Source organism: Leuciscus leuciscus (assembly GCF_965113295.1).
Source record: "Leuciscus leuciscus genome assembly, chromosome: 22".
In the NCBI taxonomy this organism is placed as follows: Eukaryota; Metazoa; Chordata; class Actinopteri; order Cypriniformes; family Leuciscidae; genus Leuciscus; species Leuciscus leuciscus.
The window spans coordinates 8373421-8394712 of NC_138746.1; the positions used below are offsets into that span (position 1 = coordinate 8373421).

The 21292-nt window shown below is 37.9% G+C and overlaps 2 protein-coding genes and 1 long non-coding RNA gene across 5 annotated transcripts; 2 read left to right on the top strand and 1 right to left on the bottom strand.

Moving 5' to 3' along the window:
* Window positions 1-235: 235 nt before the first annotated feature.
* On the bottom strand, window positions 236-8616 carry mat1a (methionine adenosyltransferase 1A; the record flags this gene model as incomplete). Of its 2 annotated transcripts, XM_082154690.1 has the most annotated exons (9): window positions 8261-8614; window positions 6979-7056; window positions 6566-6688; window positions 6355-6467; window positions 6125-6268; window positions 5404-5622; window positions 4104-4286; window positions 3774-3907; window positions 236-2699 (listed from the first exon to the last, which is right to left on the bottom strand). In XM_082154690.1, the coding sequence occupies exons 1-9, from the start codon at window positions 8334-8336 to the stop codon at window positions 2597-2599; spliced, it is 1173 nt and encodes a 390-aa protein (XP_082010816.1). In that variant the 5' UTR covers window positions 8337-8614. The 2 variants fall into 2 exon arrangements, with proteins under 2 accessions (XP_082010816.1, XP_082010817.1); XM_082154691.1 differs by lacking the exon at window positions 236-2699 and having other exon boundaries at window positions 3770-3907; window positions 8261-8616.
* LOC309487157 lies at window positions 7055-14846 on the top strand. The gene is made up of 3 exons (XR_014201788.1): window positions 7055-7332; window positions 13546-13672; window positions 13832-14846. It is a non-coding gene; the product is annotated as an uncharacterized lncRNA (long non-coding RNA).
* A 1179-nt stretch (window positions 14847-16025) lies between these two features.
* Window positions 16026-21013, top strand: selenou1a (selenoprotein U 1a). Of its 2 annotated transcripts, XM_082154692.1 has the most exons (7): window positions 16062-16179; window positions 17354-17739; window positions 18551-18730; window positions 18840-18931; window positions 19606-19746; window positions 20161-20325; window positions 20422-21013. In XM_082154692.1, the coding sequence occupies exons 2-7, from the start codon at window positions 17421-17423 to the stop codon at window positions 20515-20517; spliced, it is 993 nt and encodes a 330-aa protein (XP_082010818.1). In that variant the 5' UTR covers window positions 16062-16179; window positions 17354-17420; the 3' UTR covers window positions 20518-21013. The 2 variants fall into 2 exon arrangements, with proteins under 2 accessions (XP_082010819.1, XP_082010818.1); XM_082154693.1 differs by lacking the exon at window positions 17354-17739 and having other exon boundaries at window positions 16026-16179.
* The last annotated feature ends 279 nt before the right edge of the window (window positions 21014-21292 follow it).

Consider the following 21292-nt stretch of genomic DNA (forward strand, 5'->3'; position numbering starts at 1 on the left):
AATTTTTTCTCTCTGTGAATGAGCAATGAACTTTGAATTTGGTTATTCTTGTTTGACTTGTCAGGTGTTGTGATTCAGATTTTGGTGACCTATTGTAAAATTGTGAATATAGGCTAGTAAACATATTCTTTATGCATTTGAAACTTCAATGTGCAACATAGTGAAATTGTTTGGCCTATCCAAAAATAAATGAGTCTGTGTTTAAAGACATCCATACTGACACTGGACAAATATGAAGAATTTTCCACACTTTAATTATTCACAATTATTTACATGTCAGATCTTAAATTCAAACGCTAAAAATCTGAAAGAAAACTGTAATAATAAAATGTTTACAGTGTTTTTAAGGATTAATGCCTCTGTTGAACAAATGAGATTTCACAGTGGCTTCCACACACATCTCAAGTGTACAACATAATCTGGCTTTGTTCATAACAGAAGTACTTACACACACACATACACATGCTCACTCTCCAGTGGTGACAATCAATGTAAGACCAGCATAGGATCTGTACATGTAAACATCAATATTCTCATATTAATATCCCCCTGCCATTATCCAACAATAATGAGATGATGCAGTCAAAAATTAGACCCTTTTAAGACTGTAAGTATGTGATGAGAGGAATATGATTCTCGGATCGTAGGACATGTAAAAAGCCTAAAGCTTGTAATGGTCCACAATTTCATGTCTCCTCCTGAAACGCTAGCAGGTTACAGCCACGATGAAGAAGCAATGAAATAGTTCATTTGGCTCAAGACAGAGAAAAGGAAATTACTATGTAGTAAGAAACTGGAAAATTATGATTTAAATTATTTGAAATATAAATCTGAATTGTGTATGAAAAAAAAAAACTGCTGTAGTATGCTGCCAGGCCAGTAGTTGGCGATATCACTTTATAAAGAAACTACAAGCCTATAAACTAAACACAATGCGCATGACTTCACCGTTTTCACAAATTTGCCTTTTTTGTAGATTACACAGAGACGATAACGGTATCGTTTTCAAAAACGTGCACTTTGAATCCCGTTTCCAAAAGTTTTGCCTCACACAAGCCCCCGAAACGCTGTAGTCATGTAAATGAACAGCCAAAACACATAATAAGTTGTCCATTTTTAGCAACGGTGTTGTCTAAACGGCCTCTAATTTATGATGTACAAAAAAGAGCCACAGTGGTTTTCCCCCGATTGCAGCAACTTCCATTTTTCCCAGGAAGTGATTATTTTGTTCTCTCGAACACGTGGGATGGAAACGGTGCTTTATTCACTGATGTTTTATGCCATTTTCCAATTTTTAAGTTAAAAGTGCAGTATGTAATATTGACAGCTAGTGGTTGAAAAGTGCCCTGGAAATCCAGAAATCTTGCGAGAGCACAATTTGAATTTGCTCAGCGAGTTACTCTGGCATTGAGTAATGATGCTTATTAACTATGCCCTTGTAGCCGAGCTGCACCAATCACATCGGTGTATCTGATATAGGCGGGCCAGAGGCGAGCTAAACAGATGACGACAGTGCTAGTGACAGCGCAATCACAACAGTGATTGGTCGTAGTGCTATCCAATTGCGTGCAGTGAGATTTTCAAATGCATGCTTGTTACCGCCCCTCGAGTTGTGCGATTTTCATTACTCAATGCCAGGCCCTTAATCTTTTAGATCAGGGTCTGGATTTCCAGGCTAGTTGAAATGGGTACTGTAGTCCAAATTCAAAATATTGGAGAGTTGTTTCCCTTCCCCCTCCTTCTCAGACTCCACACTCATGCAGGTTGCCAAATTGAGGACACGCAACAAAGTAATTGACAATGGAAAGCTTTGAGCCTTAACCCCAATCTATACTTCTGCGTCAAACTCACGGCGTGTAGAAATACTATTGGGTAAACTGGCAGTGGGTGGGATCACACAGACCAAAACAAAAACAGACATTCCGAAATGGCACGCAATTTCAAAGTAGAATAACACATCACTGTTTTTCAGTGTTCTAAATATCTGCAAACATAATATTGTATTTTTTTGCTTTAGTACAGTCCAAATTACACGCAGCACCCTTAATTTCACAACTTGGTTACCTTATCAACTCCTAAAAAGTTCACAGTAGTACCTTAAGGTACATATTGCTACTCTAAGGTGCTAGTATGCACATTTTAGGGGTAAAAAAATGGTACAAAGATGTCCTTTTAAGGGTACTGCCCCAGTGAAAAGCTGTTTTTCACTCATATGTTCTGAGAGTGTTGCTGCTGAAAGAGTAATGTGTTTTGGTAGCACTACAGATGAGTCACTGTATTTACATTTTTCAGGTTTACTGATCACTTAAAAGTTGTCTCTATATGCCAACCTCGGATAGGAAATCGCCTTAAAAAAAAGAAAAAAAAAAGACAATTCAGCTTTAAGGAATGATTGATTGTCATGAGTGTTGATGTTGTGAGGGATCTTTTCTTGACAGACTTCAAAATAAAAGACTGGATTTTCACGACATTTACAGTATATTTGTCTAATCTGAAATATAGCGTATGCCAGAGGAGAACCAAAATCAGAAGGGAGAGGAGCACAGAAGGAAAAAGCGACTGAATGACTGAAGGTAGGGCTTGCACGCCTCTCTCTTTAAACCTTGAGATTCTTGGCCATCTCCCATGGAAACTCTGATCGGCCAAAGTGACCATAGCAGGCTGTGCTCTGGTAGATCGGCCTCTTCAGGTTCAGGTCCCTGTTAGTGGAAATTAAGTTATTTAGCTTTTCAACAAACAGCCGACACCTCAATCCTACTTGAACCAAAGCTGTACCTAATTTAGGTGCAACAGTACTTATTAAATATTATACTACAACTGCACAATTGAACAATTTGAATTAAAGGGATAGTTCACCCAAAAATGAAAATTCTGTAATTTACTCATCCTAAAGTTGTTCCAAACCTGTATGAATTTCTTTCTTCTGCTGAACACAAAAGAAGATGTTTTAAAGAATATGGGTAACCAAACTGGCCCCATTGACTTCCATAGTATGGAGGGGCCCATCACCTGTTTGGTTAATGACATTCTTCAAAATATCTTCTTTTGTGTTCGGCAGAAGAGAGAAATTCTCACAGATTTGAAACAACTTGAGGGTGAGTGAATGATGACAATTTTCATTTTTGTGTGAACTATCCCTTCAAGAGAAACTTAATATAAAGTAGTGCCAGGCTATATTGATGGTAGCGGTACTCCCTCTGGAGGAAAAATTGGGAAATGCCATGCTTTATATATTTATATAACTATGAAGATAGAATAGGATTGTAATTAAAAATGTTAAAAAAATACGCTCTTTCCATAACACATTAAAACACAATAAATGACTAAAGTGTAAATAATTCACAATATTGTATTTCAACAGTGTACTAATTATAGTGTTATTATAAGAGCTTAAGGTTTCACAAGAAGTTTCCACATGTTGTTTTTGTTAAATGTTGATATGTTTAAATTAATATATATTTTTAAAATTTGGTTTCGTTTTGCACTTTCTCATCGACTAAAAGTAGATGATGTTTTAGATGGATTTAATATTACATGGCATTTATTTCTCATGGACAAATGTAATATCTAAGAATTTCCCTTTATTCCCTCTTATTTGAGTGAATCCTAAACTACATAATGTTAATCATTTGCCTTAATTTTAACCCACCCATACAAAGTACTGAACGTACCGTAACCATTTGTTTTTTTTTAAACTGAAAAACTTGAAATGTTGGTTTACTTTGCCTGAAGTGGAACAATAATAAGAACATATTATCTTATTAATTGTTTACCTAACAATGACACCTGGTCGGAGGTCAAAGTTCTTGTTGACAATGTGTAGCAACTCCTTCTCTGGTTTTGCCGATGAGCCGTAGGTGAAGAGGGAGATTGAAAGAGGGTGGGCGACTCCAATGGCATAAGACACCTACAGAACACATTAATTATTCACGACCCTGCTCCAGACACCAGCTCATCCATTACAGTTTTAATCCAGATCAGATTAAATTGGTCAATAATGTGGCGAGTTGCTTGGATAAACTTTTTTGTCTAGGTACAACCTCATGCATTTTTCAGTTTTTCTTTGTGAGATGTTATGGAAGATGTCTACACTTTCATCTCACCTGAACCAACACTCTTCTGCACAGTTTGGCCTTCACCAGAGACTTAGCCACCCAGCGTGCAGCATAGGCAGCAGAGCGGTCCACCTTGGTGTAGTCCTTTCCAGAGAAGGCCCCACCACCATGAGCCCCCCATCCACCATATGTGTCCACAATAATCTTCCTACCTGTAACACCAGCATCTCCCTGAAAGCAAAGATTATGATTTGGTTTAAGCAATAGTTCACCAAAAATGAAAACTCTGCCAATCGATATCTGATCCTCATGTTCAAAATAGTTGGCAGTTAGAGAGAAAGAGAAGAATCATGAAACATCTCTTCACCTCTACTGAAGCTTGCGTCTAGTCTGCGCTTGTGCCTACATGCAAAATGGCACACCACGGCTACAACAAACGTGAGAACCAGTGCCGTTTTAGAGTGAATGTCGTTGACACGACAGCTTTGACATATAGCAGGTGCATATTTTTTATGAATAATGATATAATTCGCTCCTCACACAAATCTATCACACTGCTTCAGAAGACTTGGAAGATAGAGCACAAGTAATATTGACTACTTCTACTATGATGATTTATTTTTATGATGATCTGTTGTTGCAAGACAAGAGATGCATGAAGATTCTTATGAAAAATTCTAAGGTTGGAACGACATGAGGGTCAATAAGTAATCACTGAATTTTCATTTTAAGAGAACAAATACTTTTAAACTGTTTCCCCACCAGAGTTTTTGAAAAAAGTTGCCAATAAGCGCCCGTATTTTTGATCATTTTCACAAAAGTTTCATGGCCCTCAGAATATTTTGTTGTATGAATATCTGAGCATGCAATATATCAAAATGCAATATTTAAACAACAAAAAAAAAATTCTAGCTTCATGCATTCTTTTTTAGCAACACTTGAATGAAAGTTCAATAAAAAAAAAATAAAAAAAAAGACTACATCTCGATCAGATTCAGAACAATGATCAAAACAGATGGAGTAGATCGAGTCCATCAACACTCCCAAATTTTGCTCAGTCCTATACCTTGTCCTGGGCTGACATATCATTTGGTAACATTAGGTAGCTTTGATTCATATGCTGTTTAATGTTGATGATTGCATTATTTTACATATGCCTCTGCTTACATATGCTATCGCTTGTTTCTGCTGCTTCTTCGCCTGTGTTTTGATCTAGAGATTCTGTACTCTTTCAGAAGATCCCTAATAGCGCCCGGAAAACCGGAAAATTTCTGTATATGGCGGGAAAATAGTTAAAGTGCATTATACATACAACATATTAAACCATAGAAAGACAGAGGGTGCTCACCTGAGGCCCTCCGATGACAAAGCGCCCACTCGGCTGCAGATGGTAGACGGTCTGGTCGTCGAGATATTTTGCTGGCACCACAGATTTGATGACCTTCTCCTTCAGGATACGCTTCTGCTCCTCCAGTGAAATGTAGTCATCATGTTGGACGGAGATGACCACTGTGTGGACACGCAAAGGAATCACAGCGCCATTCTCCTGCTTGTAATGCACTGTGACCTGGAATTGTGGAAAACATATAGGCGAAGTCATCTGAAGTAATAGTTTCAATTGACATGTACAACATAGGGAATGTGACAAACTTTGGACATTTCCTGCTGTATGGTCTGAAAATGGCAGAACTCTAAAATAGACCAGAGGTTTCAACTTCCAGTTGCTGGCATGCTCCTGAGATTGACGGGTGTACAGCCGTGTCCTCTACCCCACTGGGAAAAGTAAGGATCAGGGGCCCTGGATGTCATGCGGGGGGTCATTTTCTAATAAGTGTTAAAAGAGGCCGCCTCATGGTCACTATCTTGCTCAACAGCCGTCACACCTATTGGCCAATGTACTGGTTCAATGAACACTGATAAGATAGCATGGTCAATGTCAGTCAGGGGCTCTGAAGTCTGAACCTGCACATTGTAGCTCTGAACACTCACAATTATATCAACTTGCAATTGTAAGTGTGCAAAAAAGAAGTTGTTTTCCTTCTGAACATTTTAACTCTCATATTGCTGACCTGAGTTTTTGAGTCTGGGCGGAGCCATGGGATGGTGCCGTCCCGCCGCAGCTCGGCCATTTTGGAGTTGAGTTTGTGAGCGAGGACAATGGTAAGCGGCATGCACTCCTCCGTCTCATCAGTGGCATAGCCAAACATGAGCCCCTACAACACAACGGAAATGCAACATGAAGATGTTTATCACAAATGATGTGCTCAAACACATTTTTACACTTCCGTTGTGTTCGGACCTGGTCTCCAGCCCCAATATCATCCTCAAGTCTGTCAACATGGACACCCTGCGCTATATCCGGAGACTGCTGCTCGAGAGCCACCAGAACATTGCAGGTTTTATAGTCAAAACCTGAACAGAGGTAAGAGCAAAGCGTGGAAGAATAACATTTGGTGGATGAGTCAGTAAAGATCTAAAGTACAAATAATTATCCAAATAATGATTCTGACCTTTTTCAGAGTTGTCGTAACCAATGTGTTTAATGGTGTCACGCACAATTTTCTGGTAGTCCACGTTGGCACGAGATGTGATCTCACCGCAGAGAAGTACCATACCAGTCTTACAAACAGTCTCTGATGATTAAAACAATCTTAATTAGTCAAACAACCCATGACAAAGGGAAATCGCCACTGTATCATTTATTCCGAACTTGAATTTGGACATGGAGATGTTATCCATTTAAATGCCGTTAAACTTTAGGGATAGAAAGGGTGTAAGAAATTGGTCACTCTATAACCGAACAAGAGTCGAGATAAGTGACCAACTGTTGGACTATGAACTTTCAAACAATATTTTGACAGTCGTGTTTATACAGAAAGTCTTTACATGTTTATTTTGTTTGGGATTACAAAAGTTCACTCACCACAGGCCACTTTAGCATCCGGGTCCTGCTTCAAGTGTGCGTCAAGAACTGCGTCACTGATTTGGTCACAGATTTTATCTATAAAAAAAATAAAAATAAATTCAGACTATTACAAAAACAAAGTTATGTAATGGCTCAGATTAAGGTTCAAGTGTGTGTTTAGTGTTATAACACCAGAAAGTTTCAGTTTAAGAGTTTTGATGTCTTTCCTATAGCAAGACTCTCTATAGGACACAGGAATCCCAACAAAGCAAAACCACAGCTGAGCAGCTGGAGGACAATACAAGTGGTCCTCTCCTTTCAGAATCATTCACTCAGTCTATATTTGGGCTGCTAGCTGAGGCAACCGCTTAGGTGAGTTACATCAGAAACTATGCTGTCAAAAACAACATCTCAGGTGATAATACGAAACAAACAAGTCAAATCTATGAGGTCTGGAACATTATGGAATCAATTTTCTGTCTTGAACATGAGCGTCTATTGATTGATCTGCTGAAATATGTGCTGATGGGAGATGTTTAGCAAGACTCAAAACTTGTTCAAGTGAACCAAACAGGTTGGTTTGCAGTGTTGCAAAATCTGTCTAGGAGATTATGTATTTAGAGTAATTAAAAATCATTAAGAGTTTTCTGTAAAGCGGCTTTGTAATATTGGGAAAGCACACTTGACATCTGATCTGACATGACTTGATGTTTCACTCTTGAAACTGTCTATAGCACTTTGGCCTTGTATCATGACGTGAGAGAACCTCAATATGGTTGATAAGAAATGTGAGGTCTGGCAAGTTCCCACATGAGACAGAAAAAAAACTAAAGCAAAATCTGTTCATTGCATCAGTAAGTTCATTATTAAATAAATTGCACAATAAATATGTAACTGAGAAAAGCCTCCTAGTGATATGCTGCAATTGAACACCCCCTGTAAAAGTCATGACCCCAATTGACTATTTTTGTCTACTACAATTTTACTCAATGAAATACCTGCTGAGCACATGGTACTGTGGAAGTATTGTTACTAAGTGTGAATGAACTGAATGAACTACCCTACTGAACTGTTGCTTAACCAGCTTCCCACTTCTACAGTATATGCTCCAATGACTTGTCGAGGCAGGTGAATTAGTCTATAGGTGGATGTCTTTTTTTCTCTCCATGCAAGTACACAGGTACCGAATCAATAAACAGTGCAACATAGTAAAAAATAGTTTTACTGTATAATAGTTTAAAAGTAGGCCAACATTTCTGAGAGTTTCATTTAAAAGTTCAGGGAAAGATTGAAAAATCACCTGGATGTCCTTCTCCCACAGACTCTGAGGTGAACATGAAGGATCCGTCATCATGAACGTCATTCAGTCCTTCCATGTTTTCCAGCAACTGAACAGATCTTCAAAATCAACAGGACAAAATAATCTATCAAAGGCTCATTAATTTTCCTCCAATTGTTGCAGAAGCAGGCCAAGTATGCAGAGCTCCTTATAGTCCCGAGGGCATAAAAGATAGAAAGAAAGAGAGGTTTGCTGATAGATCACAGACTATATAACACACAACCTCGCCTCGAAGCAAGTTTGCCCCTATATATGGCAGAAAGAAAACACACACACACCAAGCTTTACTCACTCTCTCACTCACAAACATACACACATACACACACGTGTCATGTGAACGAGTGGGGCAGACCATTCCATGGGGTGTTATTTGGGGGGAGGAGATTCAAACTTTCAGAAACTCTCTGTTAACCCCTTGTGTGCTCAGCTCTGTCATTGGAAGGGGTTTTGTGGGGTGGGAGGACTCGACTGCTGGTGTCAATGGACTCGACTGCTGGTGTCAATGGACACTTTTGGGTTAGAAACCCTCGTCATATATTTCTTCCAATCCGAATCAGTGTTAGAGTGCTTACAAATGTCAGATCTGAAGAGGTGTGAAGTCTACTGCAGATGTGATTGGATGATACAGCACTACTCTCATAAAGTGTTTTTTGTTGTTGTTATGTAATACACGCATTGCAAAACTCTTTGCAGTTTTGTCTGTAGTTTAACATATAACAATTCCAAGACGTGTTGTGGCAATCTTTGTTAAATTTTGATCTGTCTGCTCAGACGGTGCTTATAATGTGTAACGTCTTTGTCATCTTCTAGGTTTGGATTAATATGTATCATGATATGCCCCCTTTTTATAATTATTTTTCTTCTGTCAGTTTCAACATTCTCAAATAAAAGAGCTCCTTCAAGGTACCTCATGATTCAGTAATATGGGTCAAGCCAGGATGTAATCAAAGGGTCAAAATGTCAAATTAGGCAGATCCACTGGATCAAAACATTGCAAAATAAATGTGAATATTATTTCCCTATATTTTGTTTAGATGCTTCGTTCTTTGATCTGGGTTGTGATGAGTGTTTCACTCTCAAAATACTTGAGGAGCTCTAATACATAACGGCTAATAAAGGCAAGTTTAATAGTTTATTGTCATAGATGCTTACAAAACCTTTTGTACAGAAATTGCAGGGCCCTCCCCTAAAGTAATAATCGTATGCCTTTCTGTCAAAGGCACTAGTGACAGGGCAGGATTGTGATCTTAGTTACTTTTCAGTTCTTTAGGCGCCCCCACATGGGGTTAAACCTACAACATTTGTGTTTGAGCAGAAAAGACAAACAAAATCTTTAGGAACCTATACAGGAGTGACCTATATAACTTTACTGAATTGGCTAAAATGTGATAGTGGATTTCGTAGATGCTGAATAAATGTATTGATGCTTATCTTTGAATAGATTTGTTTGACATAAACATTATAATGTAAAAGTGGAGAAATTTGATGTTTCACATGGCGGATGAATTTTTAGGGGAGAATTTTCGACTGAACAAATAAGTCAATGAAGTGAGATGGTGAGACAAAAGTCAATTTCTTGTTGAACTCTCAACCTGTGACGTGGCATATGAGATAAACTCTGAGAGAAAAATCAGATTATTACATCTATTGACAATTTTTTTACTAATGAAGTTGAACAATTAAAGAAAATTGTTTTTAAACTTTTTTTAAACTATTGTTAAATTACAAAATGATTAAAGGGATTTTACTTAAACCTTTTCTGAACAGTATAGCATTGATTCCCCATGTCATGTAAACTACACATGGACAAACAGGTGAGCACGTGAGACCACACTTTTTGGACTATGATCCTTCAGCTGCAAGTAGATGAGTGGTATAGCTGTTCAGTATTGTCCCAATCGTGTCTGAAAACAAACTTGACCAAAAAGGATCAGATACAGAAATTGAACGGATGCAAGCGGGGCAATGAGCTATTTTAAAAGTTCATGGCTGATAGTAACCAGCCCTGTCATGCATAGTATGTATGTTCCACTGCTAAATACACCTATGACATGTTATTTCATGTCCAAAAATCGACAGCTATAGCTGTTTTTTTAAATCACATGGAGAAAAATATAGATTTAAAGATCTGTTCCTGTTGTCGTCTTAAAAATAAAGGTTTCAAATGCGTTTTTTCACAGCGATGCCATAGAAAAACCATTTTTGGTACCCCAAATAACCTTTCAGTGAACAATTCTTAAAATAAAATTTTTTTTATTAACGTGAATAACATTTAAAAAATCTAAAGAACCTTTTGTGGAATGTAAAGTTTCTATGGATGTTAAAGGTTCTTCATGGAACTAGATGCCAATACAGAACCTTTTTTTAAAGAATTTTTTATATAAATGAATTCAGGTAATTCTGAAATTAAAAGTTTACATTTTTCTTATTTTAATGAACCTTGTTTAATTCTGGTATTTCCATCCATTCAACAAGACACATAGTCCTACTATGAAATGTGATGCCATATTGTAATTAAGACATTTGGGCATTGTTGGATTTTGACTAAGAAGATTTTTTACTACAAAGCTCTATTTTGTGGTTATCCGACCACAATGGCTTATCCAGCAATGCTAATGGGCTTTTTGGCAAACTTCAGATTTGGCTTCTTTTGTATCACTCACTCATACAGGCCTCTGTTATGCAAAGCTTTGTTGACTGGTGCACCTTTACAGGGTAGTCGGTTTCTGGCTTGTTCGAAGTGAATTCTCTGTGTCTTTGCTTACAAATGTTTTTCTGATTCTTGGAAGAGTTTGGAGGAGAAACCTTGGCATTGCGGTGCATTTAGTTGTATCCCTTTATCCAGAATATAATTTCAGTTGGTGAGGGTGAAGTGCTTCTTTTTCGTTTCCTCAGAAGGTGTTATTGTTGCTTCTGCTTTAGCAGAAAAGGAAATTAATACTTTTTTTCATCCTAAAAACATATTATGTCGGTTATTGCATAAAATATTAGGTCCCACTTTATATTGAGTGTCTTTGTACCAACATTAAAATGAAAAATTTTATACAATGCACTTATTGTGTGCATACTGTACATGTTTTTAATATGTACTTATATTTACTTAATTACAGCTTCAATAATGTCTGTAATAATTACACTGTTGACCCTTCCCTTACACCTTAACCCACTCTTAAACCTAACCAGACCACCCAACCTGTTCCTAACCTTCCTCGTATCCCACCTCAATAGCAGCAAAAGTGTTTTGGGTTGCACTTTATTATACAGTATGTGCACTTTCAATGTACTTACAGTGTACTTACCCACAAAAGTACTGAGTGGTGTAAGGTAACTACAAGGGTAAAGTTAAGGTTTTGGGGTAGGTTCAGGGTTCAGTGTCATTACTACAATAAGATCATAGTATGTTCATGCAAAATTTTGTATACATTTTCTTCATGTAAGTACATTGTAGTTAAAGACACCTAGTATAAAGTGTGACCAAATTATGTTAAGTAGAAATAAAATATATAAAACACTTTTATTGTTGATTTGTTTGACTTTTTTACGTAAGGCAGGTCAGTTTTTGTATCAAGATTGTGATGTAATTGTGGCGGAAATACAAAGGTTGAAAGGTTGATGTTAGTCAAGGTGACATGCATCTGTTTATATTTTGTAGCAGTTCTCTCTGTATAAATGTACGTGGCTGCTGCTGGTTGGTGTCCAGTGATAAACACAACTAGTTACCTGCCCTGCCTTCAAAATCTTTTGATAAGCATGGAGGAGTGAAGTGCCTCAGCCAATGGCTAACTGAGACTAGAACGTTTAGTAGGTGGGGTACGGATGCTTACTTTTGATTGGGCCGTAACAGACACGCTCACACTAATGGGTAAGACAGAAACTCTTGAGAGTGCTCCAGTGAGGTGGACCTAGGTGAACTTTACAGCTGGTGCTGCTGGGTATGAAACCTAAGCGCCAGATGGATATGAGCCTGTACCTTCTAATTATGACCTTTCACTATGAGCACAATAGATCAATAAACTCATGCAGTCTCCACCCCGACACTCACTGTGATTTCATTGCCAGTTTAGAACCTTCAAACTAAATCTGAAGTACACCAGTTATTTTATTTAAAAATACAATAAACAGTGTTACTACTTAATTGTCATATTTTTCATCATCATTACTGTAATAATCAACTAGACTTACTGCAGCTACGGTTACCACCATCAAATAAAGGAGGTTTCCCACATTGCCTCGGTAGTCGGCTGGAATGCAGCAGCTGCAGGAGAGGGTGGGATGTTGGGACAACTTTCATCTCAGCACATTCCAGCCTACAGCAGCCAGAAGCAACTGGCCTCTGCCCCCCTCCCCTAAAAATAACCATTACCACCAAAACAGAGCTAGCCCAGATCCGCTAACCTAACTGTATCGTCTTACATAATCAAGTTCACTTGTAAGCAAACTCACTCAGGACTGACTATGTAATGTAATGGAAAAGAGCTGAGGAACTCATGAAGGGCAAAAAAAAAAAAAAAAAAAAAGGTCTGTGTATGACGTTCACTTTATTTGTCAAAAGGATAACCTTACTGTCACAATAGGTTGCAATAAAGGTGAGAAAAGGATCTTTTCGCAACAGTATTGTTCAGTATCGGTTCAGTATTGTATTCATTTGCCAAAACTCAAAACACTCAGAACAAACAAATGCTGTGTTCGAAATCGCCTCCTATTCACTATTCCCTATACTGCACTAATATAGTCCACTTGAAGGAGTGAATTAAAACGAGTAAGTGAATTCGTACTCTGAGTTTGTACTTGCTGTTTAATAATCATTTGAAACTTAGCAAACTGGCAGCTCTAGTGGTAATGAAAAGATTTATCTTGAACTCTGTCATGGAAACTAGCATGTGTAAACCTTAATGAAACAATTTATTAATCAATTAAAAAAGAATTTATACAATATTTCGCTGTAGCCACATTGGACCAGCGGTTGGGAAAATTGATGGATGGATGATTCAGCTGCAGGCATGACCCTCACAGTGCATTATGGGTATTGTCTAGCCATTGAGCTTACATCATTAGTAGACTTGTTATTGCGGTGCTTTTGGGATGATGAAAACCGGGTTCAGGGCCATCTTCCTGCAAGCACTGGAAGTGCACCACACCTTTGTACTGTACAAGTGACTTCAAAAGACATTTAAAAAATACAACAACAACAAAAAGAAGAACTTTTTTTCAGAAATTATAATTTTGTTTATTTTTTATAATTTCAGGTCATAACAGCCTGTGCCATCCTCCACAACATGTCTTGGCATGGTTTGGAGTCAGCCAGTGATGCTCTCTGGCGTGACCAGCTCTGCAGAGGAGGAGGTATCCACTGACCACGACTATTTGTAACAGGCAAGTAAGAGAATTGTAAAGCTACAAAAATTTGTGTAAGACAAAATTTTAATGGACCATAGAATGGTTTTGCATGTTGAAATATTTTATGGTTTGATTTGAGGATGCAAGTTAATTTCTTTTATTCTTCCCTCTTATATACAATGACACACTAAGCAGCTTCTTCCAGGAGGTTTGTGTGTCTCTGGCCTGGTGTCTGGTGGATGATCCTGACAGAAAGCGAGTCATGATGGACCGCAGTGGGAAATACATCATTCCCATTATGGATGCGTGAGTATACTGTACTTGGAATTAATGCATGTTCTACTGTTTGTTAAAATCTCACAGTCTGTGCTTTGTGCTTTATCTGCTCAGTGATGCCTATCACTGGCGGAGCTAGGGGGTGGCCAGGGGTGGCCGGGGCCACCCTTGGTCTAAGCTTGGCCGCCCCTTTGGCCACACCTCTCACAACTGCTGTTTCTGTCTCTTTTTTTATTGACAAAAATTGCGTTTTTTAAAACGCTGAAGCTGAACCGTCTCTTTAAGACCACAAAAAACGTGAGACTTTTCAGACGCACACTCCAACTTCACCTCAGCGCCAGGCACAAGTCAAACGAGTGCGGAAAGGAGCAAGTGCCGAATGAGCTTCAGCAGAACATCAGACACAGTGATATGCACATAGTAAATATAGAGTCAATCTTTCTCAACTGGTGGGTTACAAGACCGTTTTGAGTAAGTCGAATAGTGTGCAGTCAACAACAACAAACAACATCTCTTTTTTTCTGATGCTACTTCTATTTTAGAAGATGTGTGTGAAAGCTTGTGACACTTCTGTCAGATGCTGAGAAAAAGGGCGTTGTCCTTATTCAGTTGGCTATCTTCGGTAAGATGAGATGTTGTCAGGCCAAATGTCAGTAAAACTAACTAACTTTCCTGTCATACCTGTGCTTGCGGTACGCACATCACGCGCAAATGCGGCGTGCTGTAGCCGTAGGCTAGTTGTCGTCCATTAACTGATTGAATCAAAAAGGCGATTAAAGCTGTCAAAAAAAACTGCATGCATGTATTTGTTATATATGCGTCACATGTGTCTGGATTAAAATATTCTGCTATGTGAGATCACAATATAAGGCACAAACTGATATGTAATGTTTTAATGTCCAAATAAATGTGAGCACTGTGCATTTGTACTAGACGATAGGCATTCATTTTGCGTTTATTTGTAAAGGACAAACAAAAATTGATAATTTTTAAATCCATAAAATAACTAATTTTACATTCTGGCAACATTACATTATGAAAAACATAACATTTTACATTATGTGCTGTTGACTTCCGCCTTGTTCACATTCTTGCACATGGGGATTCAAAGGAGAACTTTTGTTTTCCTTTTTAATTTAGGTATGATAGAACTGTTGCAATTATTTATTATGACAACTAATATAGAAAGTTAAACTTTTTTTTGACAAACTCAGAATTGGTTGAAGAGTTCATTGATTATATAAAACGCATTGAAGGTTGAATAATCTTTGGACTACAGTAGTTATCTGCATGTTATCTCATCCATGAAGATGCAACAATGTAGAACAAGCTATTGGAGATTTTGAGAACCAGAACCAGGCTAACTGAGCAAGTTGAATTTTAGCTATAGTGTGTGCCCTTTTATTACTATTTAATTAATTTTAATATGAGGTGGTGGGTAATAATAAAAAAATATAAAATTCATTCATTATTCCATGATTCCCAATTCACTACTATCTCAATTACAATTAAGTACAAATTAGCTTTATTCAGTTGTGTAGGTAGGCACTAAAACAGTCCAATACATTATCAAATTATTTTTTATGATAAAATAATTCAGATTTCTGTGCCACCCCAGACTGGTTGCTGGCCCTTGCCTGGCCACCCCTATGAAAAAATCCTGGCTCCGCCACTGAGCCTATTGGGAAGAAAGAGACTCTGTCCTTCTCTGTCCAGAATGAGCCTTCATCCTCATCCTCCTGTGCCTGACACGTGTCTGGTCTGTATGGATCCGCTGAAATCCATACAACGGAAATACAGCACATTTTTATATTGCTCTGCAAATTCATAACCAGGACGTATACCAACCCAGTGCTAATAAGCCTTAGTTTTAATAGAGACTATGCATTTTGTTGTCCATTTTAGAATACTTAAAACGTATAGAGCCTTTCTGCAGCCATTGTAGCCTATGTCTCTGTGGCTAAATTTGTGTTTGAGTGCTTGTGATTAAACATTTTGAGAAAACCAGGCTTGATGCTAACACGTTTCAATCATAAGAATGGTGACAATGAGGTATGTGAAAATCACTTTAAATAAAAACTATATTTAATCCTTTTTATAGCCTATTAAACTACATGAACGAAGGATGGATAAAACTTCTGCGCAGACGCAATACAGATTTATTGCTGCCTGTCTCTTTAAGAGATTAGGTTAGACAGGCTAGTCCTCCAACTGAACGGTCGCGTAGTTTGACAACCAACTGAAAGAGAACCGAAGAACTGCAAGCTGTGAGTATTATTCCTTTTTGTTGTGTTATCAACCCTTGAAAGCAGAGCTTTAATGCAGATATTAAAGTTAATGATAGTTAATATTCTTAAATGGTCAGTGCTTGTATCTTGCATTGTAACAACTCCCTGTCTAGGCAAACAAGCTAACCAGCAAGTGTTAGCTTCATGGACTTTAGCCTCCTGTGCAAGCAGTGCAAAATATAAAATAATCTCAATGCTGGCTCGGCATTGCTGTAATAGTTATCCTTACGTTAATTTACTTAAGCATATGTAACAGTTACACATCTTATTCGATTTTGAAACCGGTACAAACTTCGGCTAACAATGAATGTTAACAACGAAGTTATTACGTATTCAATGAAATAGTAGTAATTTCTAATCCTCTACACTTCCACGCCAAATGTAGACAGGATAGATGTTTTTATAACTCGGTAGCGCTGAGTTTGGTAGCTTTGTGTGTGTGTACCTTTCCTGTAACGTTACATGACAGAAATCAGCGCAAATGTGTCCTTCAAATCCTTAAAGGGAAAGTTCACCCAGTAATACAAATTATGTCATCACTTACTCAACCTCAAATTGTTCCAAACCTGTATGAATTTATTTGTTCTGCTGAACACAAAAGAAGATATTATGAAGAATATGGGTAACCAAACAGTTGATGGGCCCGATAGTATTTTCTTTTTCTTCAAATTAGGGAAGTCAACGGGGCCCATCAACTGTTTAGTTACCCATTATTCTTCAAAATAAATTATTTTGTATTCAGCAGAAGAAGAAAAAACTGTAGGCCTACTTGCAGATAATATTTTAATAAAATAAAAAGTAAACTGTAGGTGTACTTGCAGTACAATTTCATGACTGTTTCTTAACACTTAATACTTGCCTACACTTATTTTAATGTGTTGTTAACTAAGTGCATTTAATAGCCTATAATACATTTTCATTTAATTGCAATTAACATGGTTGAGTGTCAAAAACATTACATTCAGTTCACACTTAATTATATTGTTTTGAAGTAGCCTATATTCTTTTTTTCTGTATTATGAACTCTTTTGAAAAGTATAGCAAAGTGTACTTCCATTTCACAGAGTCCTTCATTTTTGTTTTGAGGGTTATTTTAAATATTAAAAAAAAGCCTACATTGAGAGGTTAAGCATTGTTTTCCTTTCCTCTCCAGGGCTTTCCACTGAACTTAACTTTTACCCAATTGGGAAAGGTTGGCTAAACTCACCCTGGACGTTGCAATGGCCCTCATGCGACTACGGCCCATGTGTTTGACCTATTTGTCGCCAAGAGGAAGAATTTCTCTTAGTGTAAATTGCAATGTCAAGTACAGAGTTTCTGTGTCCCAATCTCCCCGGCATCTAGCCATTAATAAGATAGTCGTAACGCATAACCTCCCTCCAAAGTATCTCCCACTGACCATCTCTACATGCCAACCACCATTCAAGACATTAGTGTTTCCCACTTCTGTCAACACTATATGCATTCGTGCTATTTCGACAAACCGGCACTTCTCGAGGGAAAGCCAGAACAGCCAGTCTTCCTTTAGTAAGACAAAAGGTACTGCTCCTGCCCCAGCATGTCTTGGTATATTGGTGTATTATAGCAATTACATGCTTGCCTTTTGTACAAAAATGTGAGAACTCAATGCGTGCAATGAAAGCTTTTCAATTGGGTTGCTCAGTCACGCTCATATATAATAATATAGCTTCAACAAATTACTTTTTGTTATTGAAACAATAGCTGCGTCCCAATTCAGTGGCTGCATCCTTCGAAGGCCGCATTCAAAGGCTGATTGAGTCACAGAGGCGTGACGAAGGCTGTCCCGATTTGAAGACTCCTTCAAATCAGTCCTCCAAATGCGTCCTTCATTTCCCGTGCAATGAAGGATACAAAAGATGGATCCTTCATGGCCTTGCCTACCCCAGAATTCATTGTGTGCCAATGACAACAGGATTTTTTTTATAGATATTGCCAATTCACTTTTAAATGTAACTGTTGGGTTTTAGCTTACTCTAATAATACAAATGTAAAAGTAAAAAAAATCCACCTTTAAATCGATTCAAATGTTGACATCTTACTAAGATGCGATCATATATAGTTCATACTCTTTATTATATACAGGAATGGACCATGGTGAACATATTTAGACAGTTTGTGAAGCCCGGTACACACGTTAATGCCACTCGTTAACGACAGCTATCCCGGTTGCTAGGCGACAAGAACAATCCTCTGTAGGCTAGACTGTCCCATTTAACAACGCTTTGTCCGACGTGGCCTTTGAAGTGCGCATCCTTCGAAGGATGCAGCCTCTGAATTGGGAATCAGCTAATGTTTGTAACCTACAATACTGTATATATTTTCACTGCAGTGTCATCATCCATCCTGGAGGGTGAGACTCTTGCCATGGGCATGTGGTCACTAGGTCTTGGAGCTGTGGGGGCCGCCATCGCCGGCTTAATACTTGCAAACACGGACTTCCTGCTGACTAAACCGGCACCTGCTACTGTAGAGTATCTTGGGAATGCTGACCTCAAAACCATCGACAGTGGTAAGAAATGAACTGAAATTAAGAAATTACATTTTGGCCAATTGCTGTCATAATTAAGAAAAGCAGTCACTATATTTATTGTAATGTTTTCCCATCTGTATCCGTTCAGATGAGAGGACGTTAAAAGCGAAAATTCTCTGGGAGAGATCTGGTGCAGTGATCATGGCTGTCCGGCGACCTGGATGATTTTTGTGCAGAGAGGTAAAGTGATCATGTTCCTCATAATAAAGTTTAGTCAAAGGCCCCCATTCACTGTCCAAACAAAATCTGAGCTATTTTTGCATTTTATACACTAATTTTGGGTGGAAATCTGAGTTAAAGTAGCTATGAGTACTACACTTCTATTAATTGCTGAAAACACATTAGTCTTATACCTAGGGATGCACCGATACTGTGCTTGTGTGCTCATTCTCATTAAAATGCTGCGTTTACAGTACAGAGCTTGTGACACAAAAACAAACAGAGAGCAGAATGGATATATCAGAGAAGTATGTCTATGAAGTTAATGTATCAAATCACTTTTCAAAGACTGTTCTTATAAATCTGAACTTTGGCACGGATTTTAGCGTTCAAATGTTACAAATTTGTGCGTATGCAAGTTTTATAAATGAGGCCCCAGCACACCAGAATCGAGCATCCCTAGGGTACCAGCCTGCAAACATACCATATGCCGGTGACCAGCAATAATGGATTCTTCAGCAGGGTTGCCAAAGCAATCGTGCAAAATACAACATCAAGAGACCTTTCATGTTATTATAAGTGTACAAATATTTTCAGTTCATTATTAAACCACATTATTAAACTATGGTGGGAAATGAATGGGAAACACTGAGTCTATACATTGAATACATGAAGATGTGATTGTGTATCTGCAGGAGGCCTCTGAGCTGTCCTCTCTGAAGCCCCAGCTGGATGAGCTCGGGGTTCCTCTGTATGCCGTTGTGAAGGAGAATGTAGGTACGGAGATTGAGGGCTTCAAGCCTCAGTTCGCAGGGGAAATTTTCTTGGATGAAAAGGTTAGTAAACATTAAAGGGATTCCATCATTTACCCTTGTGTTGTTCTTAAGACTTTTGTTAATCTTCGGTACATATATTTACATTTTTGATGTAACCTGAGAGATTTCTATTGAAAGTCCACACAACCAAAATTTTGTTGCTTCAAAAAGTTTGCAAAAGGATCCATATGAATCAAGCCGTTAAATCCAAGTCTTCTGAAGAGACACAATCACTTTATATGATGAACAGATTTCATTTACACTTTTAATCATATATAAACATTGGTCAACGCACATATATAGAGCACATCAAACATGGTAAATGGAAGCTCAAATGTGCTTGCATGAAAAGTTTTACTGAATAATGCAGAAAACTACCAGTAATTCTTTATTCATTCATACATTGTTTTGCCTGTGTGTCTTATTTGTGCACAGCAAGCATTTTATGGGCCACAACAGAGGAAGATGGGTGGGCTTGGTTTCATTCGCTTGGGAGTTTGGCAAAATTTTATAAGAGCCTGGAAGTCGGGTTACCAGGGCAACATGAATGGAGAAGGTTTCATCTTGGGAGGGGTGTTTGTCATTGGATCTGGTGAACAGGTAATATATATAGATATTTCATTAAATCATTACAAACCAATTCAGAGATTTAGCAACTTGACTGTCCTCATACATCCAGTTTTTTTCCACTTTCAGGGGGTTCTCCTAGAGCACAGAGAAAAGGAGTTTGGAGATAAAGTCAGCTTAGAGTCTGTTTTGGAAGCCGCTAAGAAAATTGTGGTAGAAAAGTAAATGTTGTCTAAAGTTTGATCAAAATACAGTTCTCCCTCATCACAATCCACCTCATCTCACTTAATTCTACTAATGCTGTGAATGTGGAAAAGCTCAGGTTATGTTTAATTGTTAGAACTGACTGGTACACTTTAAGAGCTAAGTGATAACGTCACAGAGTTGCATGTGGCCTCATTTTAATTCTGGTGCTTTAGTATTTACAAATGAGAGTAATGTTGTGTTAAGTAATATTTTTTTGCACTTAAGAAATAGTTTGTCATGAACCATTGTATTGTTGTTTTTCACCTTACTGCGTTCCTTTTGGTTGCCTGCTGCCATGTGCCACGTGGTTTTTGTTGGTATGTGTTTTAATGATAGTCTGACTCCAAACTCCATGTTGAAAGAGCAGATTTGATGCCAACACATGCCTAGATACCCTCTGGTTTTTGGTCAGTGAGCAGCCAGAGGTTCAGCTGCGGGTGGACACAATGAATAATAAACATGCCACCTCCAAATATTCAGTTTGTCTGTATTTTACATGCTTTTGAGTATTGATGTTTGAATTCTCATTAATTTACATGACTATTTATACTATTGTTCAAAAGTTTAGGATCAGTAAGTTAAAAAAGAGAAGAAATACATTTATTCAGCAAGGATGCATTAAATTGATCAAGTCACAGTGAATACATTAATGTTACAAAAGATTTCTATTTCAAATAAATGTTTTCTGATAAAATATTAGGCATTTCAATTGTTTTCAGCATTGATGATAGGAAGTGTTTCTTGAGCAGCAAAT